Genomic DNA, 12,078 nt, shown 5'->3' on the forward strand with positions numbered 1-12,078 from the left:
GTTTGAGGAAGAGCTACAAGCAACTGATGTGGACCATACGCAAAAGCGTATCTTCATTCAGCAGGGGACAGGAAAAATAAGCACCCTTCCCCCCATTAGGAGAAAGAGAAGGTTGGAGTTCCAGACGGAACAAGCACCACAACCAAAAGTGGTGAAAAGAGTTACACCACCACCCTCTCCTCCGCCCGTGATTAACGTTTCACCAGCACAAACTCCATCTCACTCCCCAGCTCACACCACCATGAGCCACGGTGACCAAGATCAGGACGCATGGGACCTATACGACGCCCCAGTGTCAGATAACAGCCCGGAGGCATACCCTACAAAGCCATCTCCACCAGAAGACAGCACCGCGTACTCTCAGGTGGTGGCTAGAGCAGCACAATTTCATAACGTAAGCCTCCACTCAGAACAGGTCGAGGATGATTTCTTGTTCAACACACTCTCCTCCACCCACAGCTCCTACCAAAGCCTGCCTATGCTCCCTGGTATGCTCCGGCACGCAAAAGACATATTTAAGGAGCCGGTCAAAAGTAGGGCAATCACACCAAGGGTGGAAAAAAAGTATAAGCCGCCTCCTACGGACCCGGTTTTCATCACTACACAGCTGCCACCAGACTCTGTTGTTGTAGGAGCAGCTAGGAAAAGGGCCAACTCTCACACATCTGGAGATGCACCACCCCCAGATAAAGAAAGCCGCAAGTTCGATGCAGCTGGTAAGAGAGTCGCAGCACAAGCTGCAAACCAGTGGCGCATCGCGAACTCCCAGGCACTACTTGCGCGCTATGACAGAGCCCACTGGGACGAGATGCAACATCTCATTGAACATCTGCCCAAGGACTTCCAAAATAGGGCAAAACAAGTGGTTGAGGAGGGACAGACCATCTCCAACAACCAGATACGTTCCTCCATGGACGCTGCAGATACAGCTGCACGGAAAATTAATACATCTGTAACTATCAGAAGGCATGCATGGCTCCGAACGTCTGGATTTAAACCAGAGATTCAACAAGCAGTTCTCAATATGCCTTTTAATGAAAAAGAACTGTTCGGTCCAGAAGTGGACACAGCGATTGAGAAACTCAAAAAAGATACGGACACTGCCAAAGCCATGGGCGCACTCTACTCCCCGCAGAGCAGAGGGAATTACAGCACATTCCGTAAAACGCCCTTTCGAGGGGGGTTTCGGGGTCAAAGCACACAAGCCAGCACCTCACAAGCAACACCGTCCAGTTACCAGGGACAGTATAGAGGAGGTTTTCGGGGACAATATAGAGGAGGGCAATTCCCTAGAAACAGAGGGAGATTTCAAAGCCCCAAAACCCCTACTACTAAACAATGACTCACATGTCACTCACCCCCTCCACACAACACCAGTGGGGGGAAGAATAGGTCATTATTACAAAGCATGGGAGGAAATTACTACAGACACTTGGGTTCTAGCAATTATCCAACATGGTTATTGCATAGAATTTCTACAATTCCCTCCAAACATACCACCAAAAGCACAAAATTTAACAACACACCATTCCAATCTCCTGGAGATAGAAGTGCAGGCACTATTGCAAAAGAATGCAATCGAATTAGTGCCAAACACACAAATAAACACAGGAGTTTACTCACTGTACTTTCTGATACCAAAGAAGGACAAAACGCTGAGACCAATCCTAGACCTCAGAGTAGTGAACACTTTCATCAAATCAGACCACTTCCACATGGTCACACTACAAGAAGTATTGCCATTGCTAAAACTACACGACTACATGGCAACTTTAGACCTCAAGGATGCTTATTTCCATATACCAATACACCCATCGCACAGGAAATACCTAAGGTTTGTATTCAAAGGAATACATTACCAATTCAAGGTACTGCCTTTCGGATTAACAACCGCACCAAGAGTCTTTACCAAATGTCTAGCGGTAGTCGCTGCACACATAAGAAGGCAGCAAATACATGTGTTCCCATATTTGGACGACTGGCTAATCAAGGCCCATTCGTTCATACAGTGCTCAAATCACACAAATCACATCATACAAACCCTCTTCAAACTCGGGTTCACCGTCAATTTCACAAAATCCAAAATTCTGCCACGCAAGGTACAACAATACCTGGGAGCCATAATAGACACATCAAAGGGAGTAGCCACTCCAAGTCCACAAAGAATTCAAAATTTCAACACCATCATACAACGCATGTATCCAACACAAAAGATACAGGCAAAGATGGTATTACAACTCCTAGGCATGATGTCATCATGCATAGCCATTGTCCCAAACGCAAGACTGCACATGAGGCCCTTACAACAATGCCTAGCATCACAGTGGTCTCAAGCACAGGGTCACCTTCTAGATCTGGTGTTAATAGACCGCCAAACTTACCTCTCGCTTCTGTGGTGGAACAACATAAATTTAAACAAGGGGCGGCCTTTCCAAGACCCAGTGCCACAATACGTAATAACAACAGATGCTTCCATGACAGGGTGGGGAGCACACCTCGATCAACACAGCATACAAGGACAATGGAACGTACATCAAACAAAACTGCATATCAATCACCTAGAACTTCTAGCAGTTTTTCAAGCACTAAAAGCTTTCCAACCAATAATAGTTCACAAATACATTCTCGTCAAAACAGACAACATGACAACAATGTATTATCTAAACAAGCAGGGAGGGACGCACTCCACGCAGTTAAGCCTGCTAGCACAAAAAATTTGGCATTGGGCAATTCACAACCAAATTCGCCTAATTGCACAGTTTATACCAGGGATACAAAATCAACTCGCAGACAATCTCTCTCGAGATCACCAACAGGTCCACGAATGGGAAATTCACCCCCAAATTCTGAACACTTATTTCAAACTCTGGGGAACACCTCAGATAGACTTGTTTGCGACAAGGGAGAACGCAAAATGCCAAAACTTCGCATCCAGATACCCACACAAACAATCCCAAGGCAATGCCCTATGGATGAACTGGTCAGGGATATTTGCTTACGCTTTTCCTCCTCTCCCTCTCCTTCCTTACCTGGTAAACAAACTCAGTCAAAGCAAACTCAAACTCATATTGATAGCACCAACTTGGGCAAGGCAACCCTGGTACACAACGCTGCTAGACCTATCAGTGGTACCCTGCATCAAATTGCCCAACAGGCCAGATCTGTTGACACAGCACAACCAAAAGATCAGACACCCAGATCCAGCATCGCTGAATCTAGCAATCTGGCTCCTGAAATCCTAGAATTCGGGCACTTACAACTTACCCAAGAATGTATGGAAGTCATAAAACAAGCAAGAAGGCCATCCACCAGGCACTGCTATGCAAGTAAATGGAAGAGGTTTGTTTGCTACTGCCATATTAATCAAATACAACCATTACACACAACTCCAGAACATGTAGTGGGTTACTTGCTTCACTTACAAAAATCTAACCTAGCTTTCTCTTCCATTAAGATTCACCTTGCAGCAATATCTGCATACCTGCAGACTACCTATTCAACTTCCCTATATAGAATACCAGTCATTAAAGCATTCATGGAGGGCCTTAGGAGAATTATACCACCAAGAACACTACCTGTTCCTTCATGGAACCTAAATGTTGTCCTAACTAGACTTATGGGTCCACCTTTTGAACCCATGCACTCCTGCGACATACAGTTCCTAACCTGGAAGGTGGCATTTCTCATCGCCATTACTTCCCTGAGAAGAGTAAGCGAGATTCAGGCGTTTACTATACAGGAACCTTTTATACAACTACACAAAAATAAAGTCGTCCTAAGGACCAATCCTAAATTTTTGCCAAAGGTTATTTCACCGTTCCATCTAAATCAAACAGTGGAACTTCCAGTGTTCTTTCCACAGCCAGATACCGTAGCTGAAAGGGCACTACATACATTAGATGTCAAAAGAGCATTAATGTATTACATTGACAGAACAAAGAACATCAGAAAGACTAAACAACTCTTTATTGCATTTCAAAAACCTCATGCAGGAAACCCAATTTCAAAACAAGGTATAGCCAGATGGATAGTTAAATGCATCCAAATCTGCTACCTTAAAGCTAAACGACAGCTGCCCATTACACCAAGGGCACACTCAACCAGAAAGAAAGGTGCTACCATGGCCTTTCTAGGAAACATCCCAATGCAAGAAATATGTAAGGCAGCCACATGGTCTACGCCTCACACATTCACCAAGCACTACTGTGTAGACGTGTTATCCGCACAACAAGCCACAGTAGGTCAAGCCGTATTAAGGACATTATTTCAAACTACTTCCACTCCTACAGGCTGATCCACCGCTTTTGGGGAAATAACTGCTTACTAGTCTATGCAGAACATGCGTATCTACAGCGACAGATGCCATCGAACTGAAAATGTCACTTACCCAGTGTACATCTGTTCGTGGCATCAGTCGCAGTAGATTCGCATGTGCCCACCCGCCTCCCCGGGAGCCTGTAGCAGTTTGGAAGTTACCTTCAATTATTTATATATGTATCATCTCAACCTTAAATAGGTGCATACTTAGTCACTCCATTGCATGGGCACTATTACTACAATTCAACTCCTACCTCACCCTCTGCGGGGAAAAACAATCGAGGATGGAGTCGACGCCCATGCGCAATGGAGACAAAAGGAGGAGTCACTCGGTCCCGTGACTCGAAAGACTTCTTCGAAGAAAAACAACTTGTAACACTCCGGCCCAACACCAGATGGCGAGCTATTGCAGAACATGCGAATCTACTGCGACTGATGCCACGAACAGATGTACACTGGGTAAGTGACATTTTCATTATAGCTCCGGAGTGGCCACAACAATGGTGATTCACAGAACTACTCCACATGTTGGAATGTCCACACATGATGCAGCCATGCAGACCGGACCTTCTCATGAAGTTCGGAGGCCAGATGATCCATCTGATTTGCTCCTCATTGAGTTTGGCAACATGGCTCCTGACCTCGTACAATATGGTCATTTATATTTACCAAATTAATGCATGACTATTCTAAAAGAAGTTAAACATTTATCACGACATACATCTCACTCTTTTGAATGTAAGAAATTCTGTATCTGATGTTCTGATAAGAACAGTAGTCGAACTACATGCCAAGAAGAAGCTGTATTTCCATACTTAATTCATTTGACCAAATCTGATTTCAATTCTCTTCTATTAAGCTCCATTTGGCAGCTGTTACTGCCTACAGAAAATGCCCTTCACCAATTTCTTTTTTCATAGTCCCTGTTATTAAATACTTCTTAAAAGGTATCAAAAAAGGTTTCCTTCAGTACACAGCCCTTCCCCTTCTTGGGATTGAACACAGAACTTTCATCTCATAGCACCCCCTATCGAACCTATTCGTAAAGCCTCATTACAACACCTTGCTTGGAAAACGGCTTTCCTAGTCGCCATTACATCAGCAGATAGAGTTAGTGAGATTCAATGTTTATGTTCTCATAGAAAATATACATTATATCATAACATTAAGGTGGTTTTGAGAACTTTGTTGTTACAGATTTTCACAATATTCAGACCAATACTTTACTGACTTTCTTTCAGAATCTGTCTACTCCAGCAGAGAGATCTCTCAACACTTTGAATGTGAGAAGAGTCTTAAAATATTATCTAGATAAAATAAAAGATATACATAGGTTGAGTGTCTGGTTTTATGACTACGGTATTGCAGCATGTAGGTCTACAGTGGAAGTTTTTATTACTTTACTAATGATACTTTGACCTTTTGTAGATGAAATATAAGTCATTGGCCAACCTATCCTCATTTCTTAGGCTGCAAAATGTTTTTAAAGAAAATTAGGTGCTAGTCTTGGCCTTCCTGAAGTAACAGGAATGTTTATACTTAAGAAGATGTATTTTATAGAAGTGCTCCAGGATCCCCGGACATGGGCGGGACTACTCAGTGCTTATGATTTCAAGGGAGATTCCCCTTAGAGAGAACTAGGATGACAGGTAAGAAACCATTCCTTCCATACATCCTTGTAATGCTGCTGCCCTTTATTTTCACACAGGTTATCTTGTGGTCCCGGCTGGAGGCGGGGGCACATTCCTTGGAGGATTAATTGTAAATAAGATGAAACTTCGTTGTTCTGGAATCATCAAATTCTGTTTATTGTGTGCACTGGTCAGTCTAATGGCTATGTTTGTGTTCCTCATTCACTGCCCGAACATGCCTGTGGCTGGCATCACAACTTCCTACAGCAGAAGGTAAGCATGATTGTGCTGTTCAAAGTTAGTTCTTGATGTTAGATTGCCCTGATGGGATCAAATATATTTAATCCAGTCACCTGGGGACTGCAGAGATTCTGTTTGGTTGGCTAAGCCACCACTTCTTGTTAAAACAAAACCATTGTAGCACTGCTTCCTTGGAAACTTGACCTGCTGAATGATCAGCCTTGCCCTGTTCCTGAGCTGTCCAACACCTAAAGACTTGCAACTACTCCCTTAATTGTGTAGATTTACCACAGAGCGGGAAACACCGACTTCCCTCTCTGTAATACCTCGGGGCAATTGGTGCAGTCTGGAGACTGCAGAACTGCCAAAGTCCCTAAGAGGGTAACTATTTCTTCCACTTAGTTCTGAGAAGTCGCAACACACAACAATAATGTACCTGCAGATCTTTATAGCATGAATGACAAGCAATTATTGCAATAATAATAATGTGGGTATTAAGGACCAATGAATCCTAAATATAACAAACATTTACTCCAGTATTGGAACTCTCATAGATTCACATGCTTGAATCATTCCCCGTCGTCAAGATGGGAGCCCCCGGTACAATTACACAAGTAGTGTTGAAACATATTAATACAAGAGCCCTAGGCCTCTTCAATTTAATAGTCTATCATAGTCATTTTAAGAAAAGGACCAAACTTGAACATCCACCTATCAGACGACACTACCCTCTAATATCCTCCTGAGAGAAGCTCCAGCAACTCAGATTTTCTACCGCACGTCGTGCTAGGGAGTCTCCTCAGAGCTCTGCTCTTTCTTCACACCTTTGGTTTACCTTGAAACAATTTTTTTCTCTGCTGAACCTTGTTATGACTGATTGGGGTTAACACCTACAACATGTTTGACAAGGAGAAGAAGGGTTTATACAGAAATTGTAAAACTTGTGGTAAGAAGACCCTCATCAGGATTGCATATACCGCCTCTATCCAGACCACTCAGCCAAGGACTGTAAGGTTTGTCGTACCTTTTCCTCTAAAACGCTTAAGAATAGAGAAGGCAGATTACTAATTTGGCTGCAGAAATTTAAGTACAGAGATAATCCAGTCTCTGCTTCTGATAGTGATGACTCTTCAACATCCAAAAAGTCACCAAAAAGGTCGAGATCAGACACAAGATCTCCTTCCAAACAACCAAGAAAAGCCCACGAAAAGACCGCTTCGGAGTCTTACAAGAGCTGCAGCCCCTCTACTTCACCTCATAAATCTTCCAGGAAAGGGGAGAGAGGTCATTCCAGCAGTTCTGAAAGGCATAAGAAATCATCCTCTGTACCACTATCTGTGCTGTTCAAAAGGCCTTCATCTACTTCTGCAGCTAAGAATGTACAGTTGACGATGGACTCATTGTCGACGAGACCGTCGGTGAGTGTTTTCCCCCCGTCGATGACGACTTCCACTCTTCCATCTTCGATGACAGTTATGACGACATCATCGTCGACGAGTGCCCCACAGTATGATCAAGGCTGCGGCCAAAACGTGTTGGAGTTAACCGTCTGCAGTATTAAATTGAATTTGCAAATATATTTATGAGTGTCCGGGACTTCTTTTCTGAAAGAGAAGAGCTGGTGTGTGAAAAGAAAAAAAAAAAAAATATATATATATATATATATATATATATATATATATATATATATATATATATATATATATATATATATATATATATATATATATATATATATATATGTAACCACACACACACAAGACCTGTAACTCCATCCTTGATCCATAATGCACCAGCACACTGTCTCCACCTCAGATTGTTTTCTTTCACCATCAGGATCGGACGTTTGGGAAGGCCGTTCTGAGTTCCTCATGGTAACATACCGATTCTTCTCAGTTCCAGCAGTTCACCCTTCAACTGCGACTAGAACAATCCTATTGAGAGAATCTAGGCCTATGTGACACCAGGACTTTGGATCTGATGGTCACCAACCCTTACGCTTCGATGCACCGCAGGCTTGGGATGCCATTACGTACTAGTCTTAAGTGCTCCTCGGTGCTTCTTGGAGGATGCACCTTGGGCAAGTGTATGCAAAGTACTCTTTTCCAGTTCCGCCATACTCGTAACAAGAAATACCCCTGGAGCTATGTTCACGAGGTCTGCAACCACTGTCTCTCCCCACATCATTATGTACCTGAGGGGAATGAGGTGGGCCCATTACAGAATGCAAAGAAAGGCCTGACATTTTTAGAGCAGAAGATATGCTGGGTGTGAAGGAAAAGGAAGCAAGATCCGCCGGCATTCTGGCGGGTAGAGCAAAGGAGAGCCTAGAGGATGTCTTTTCTGAGGCCTCTTGACGTTGAGGAGGAGGTTGAGTTCATCAAACTAGTGGTGCAACACAGGCGGGCTTCAGCGCCTAAGACCAAGTCGATGCTGCACACCTCTACAGTGCCTCAAGGTCAATCTCAAATCCCAAAACACAAATCAATGACTGGTGAGCACCAGTCCTGCGGGAGTCGGGCATCATGCCCGAGTAAAGCCAGAAACGGCACAAACCTTCAGGTTCTGCCTCTCCATCTGAGACACCCCAGACTCTAGCTGCTTGGTCTTTGTCTGCAAAGACCACATCAAAGGGCACTGAACTGCACTGTGCTTAAGTGCTGTCTTGGTACTGAGTAACTGAAAAGCCACACACTGTGCTGAAAGCACTGCCACGTTAGCCTGGGGCTCCGAAAAGCTGCACTAGGAGTCGAAATCCAGTACCACCTCATCAACTAGCATCAAGGCTGGCTCCAAAGCTCCCGTCATTGCCGAGGAAGGATACCACAGAAGTGTCTACCTTTTAGAAGCTCCTGAGGTCCTTTATGCAAACCAGAATAAACTCACTTTGTCCGCCCAGACAAGAGCAAAATACCTGTCAAACCTCTGGCTACAGGACTCGTCCGAATTCTAAAAAAAATGTTGGTTAGCCTTCGAGGAGGAACCAGGACTAGACTCTTACATGTCACCAAGGGCCAGATGTCCGAAACTTTTTTCAGCTTGCAAAAGTTCCAATTTGCAGAATTCGGCCATTTGTGACTGCAAAAAAGCAATTTTCTATGTCCCAAACCCTATTTTGCAGTTCGGTAATCTGTTACCGAATCGAAAAATGGGTTAGCGATTTGTTTTTAGGAAGGGGTGTGTTAAGGGCGTCCCTTCCTAATAGTGACTCGCAGTGGTATTTATGAAGTTTTTGTGACCAAAATGGTGTCACAAAACATTCACTTTAACCACCTATTTCGATTTGATGGTAACCCATTCAGAACCGGAAGGGGGGTCCCAAGGTGCCTCTTCCCCCTTGTGAATTGTTATAAAAACTTTTTTTAAGAGCAGGGAGCGGTCCCATGGACCAGTACCTACTCTTAAAAAATTAAAAGAAAAGTTCAATTTTTGTTTTTGAAACGCATCCCATTTTCCTTTAAGGAAAACAAGCTGGATTTCCTAGAAAACCTTGCTTTATTTAAAAGCAAACAGACATGATGATCTGCTGTTCCCAGCAGACCACCATTCAAGTGGTTTTAGCGATTCCCAGTGGGTTGCAAATTGCAACCTACCTCATGAATATTAATGAGGTAGGTCAATTGCGATCCACTGTGAATCGCAACCAGTGTAAAATACAGTGTTGAACATAGCTGTTTGCTATCTCCTAATAGTGAATCGCAAAAATTCACTATTAGGAAATTGCAAACCCAAAGATGTACATCTGCCCCCCCCCCCAAGTTCCACAAGTGTCAGGGATTTGGCCACCAACCCTAACCATTCCCATGCTGTCACCCATACCTCCTTAACCTTTCCCTCCCCCACCCCCACCACCTCTCCGCACTCTTCTCGGCCTAAGTCACAGGATACCTATGACAAGCTTATTAGGCCCCAGGAAGGAGATGATCCCTGGGAGGATTATGTGGTAGATCTTCAAGACAACCCAGGGCTCCACCCTGATAAATATGCCCACCAGTTGATATTACTGCATAAGCTTACAGTAATACAAAAGACTTCATAACATAATCAGGACAAACTACATACACTGCAGAATGAGAACAGTTTGCCTGTCAACACCCTGTTTAAGATGGAGCATGCAATGCCTTACCTCCCCGTGCTCAAGAGATTGCAAAGGTCAGCCACCTACAACTTTAAGGAGCCAATAAAGGCTAGAATGGTCACGCCCAGAAAGGAGGAAAAATGGAAGTATGCCCCAATGACAAATTGTCCCTGACTCCCTAATTTACGCCTGTAAAGGAGCTTCTGCACAGGTCACAGAAGCCTTCCTTTCACAAGGAGACAAAACAATGCAGCTGGAAAGCAGGCAGTGTATTGAGCAGCCATACATTTGCACATTGCAAACTCGGTGGGCCTCCTCCCATGTTACAATTGGTACCACTGGGAGATGATGGAGAAGTGGTTGAAGCACCTATCAGAGACCCATCATAAGATAGGACAAGAGTTGATTTCTGAGGCGAAAATCCATTAGATGTGCCACCAGTAGGTGCATCCTCAGTGCAGGGGATATGGCCATGAAGACTAATAATACCAGAGGCTTCCTCCATAGGTATGCCTGGCTTAGGGTGTTAGACAGACAAAATGATAGCTATGTTCTACATCCAGAAGCAGGGCAGCACACACTCCCCCCCTCTATGTGGTAGCTTAGGAGGTTAGCACTACCCAACCCACAAAAACATCCACCTATTGGCGAGCATTTGCCGTGGGTGGAGAATTACTCTGTGGACCTAGTCAGCAAAACAAGTATCAAGAAGTCCACGAGTGGGAACTCCACTCAGAAGTCCATCACAAGTACTTTTCATACCAAGCAGGTAGTAGTTACCTCAGTTCTTTTTTACGGAGCAAAGGAGAGTATCAGTAATTGAAATAGAATAATTATCTTTGTCTCTTCCACTGGGAAGAGGGGGGGTTGCTTATGATTTCAGTGGAGATTACTCTGAGCGAGAACTAGGATTCCAAGTGAGAAACCATTCCTACTCTCCAGGGGATCTCCAGGGATAAGCACACAATAGAGTAGCAAGCCCATCCCTATAAACAGTGGTGGAAGAGAAAAAGACGGACCAGAGAAACACCTAAGAAAATAAATTCCTGAGGGAAGCCTGTCCCAAGTGAGCATCGGCTCTAGCATCTGAGTTCAAACAATAGTACCTCGTGAAATTGTGAACAGATTTCTATGCAGCAGCTTTGCAGATTTCTAAACAGGAATAGTACTCATTAAAGCAGACGTTGCTGCCTTACCTCAGGTAGAATGGGCCTTTGGTCTACTGGAAAGAGTTTTATTTGCTTCCTGGCAGCATAGCAGGATGAAAGAAACTATCCACATGGATATAGACTGTTAAGATCTAGGGTTACAGGTAAGAAACGATTCCTTCAGGCATTACTGAATTTCTAACAATTAGATCCCTAAGTCTCTGTGTAGGAGATTTTTTCATACCTCCTACAATTACACAAGGCAGTTGTTGCCTATGCCACTATACTGTTACACTTAAATGCAGTTGCAGCATACCTTCAAAAGAGATAAGACTCTTCACTGTTTACCCCCATCATTAAAGCCTTCCTAGAGGTTCTAAAGAGGGAAGGAGAAAGAGAAAGCGAAGGGAAATATTCCTGTCAGGTCATCTAAGCATTAGCTGCACACATTAAACACTGTTACTTTAACAGAACCAGCAGCTTTCATTACCCATTATGCAATGTACTAACAGTATGCCTCAAAGCTCAGTTCTTTTTTCCAGCTTCTGCTGACTGGATCTGAGAACACTTCAAGGGTAAAAAACCAACACTTTTTCTGGGGATTTTCTTAAGAAACACATTTTTCTTTATTTACTTGACATCTTTTCAAGACTTTAACATCTTC

General features: G+C 43.7%; 1 protein-coding gene across 1 annotated transcript in view; it reads left to right on the top strand.

Moving 5' to 3' along the window:
- Positions 1-12,078, top strand: part of SLCO4A1 (solute carrier organic anion transporter family member 4A1) — a 414,240-nt gene that overhangs the window by 200,748 nt on the left and 201,414 nt on the right. The window contains exon 7 of the mRNA XM_069243161.1: positions 6,026-6,221. Within this exon, the coding sequence (XP_069099262.1) occupies positions 6,026-6,221 (196 nt within the window). The remainder of the gene's footprint in view (positions 1-6,025; positions 6,222-12,078) is intronic.

This window comes from Pleurodeles waltl, chromosome 7, assembly GCF_031143425.1.
Source record: "Pleurodeles waltl isolate 20211129_DDA chromosome 7, aPleWal1.hap1.20221129, whole genome shotgun sequence".
Lineage (NCBI taxonomy): Eukaryota > Metazoa > Chordata > Amphibia > Caudata > Salamandridae > Pleurodeles > Pleurodeles waltl.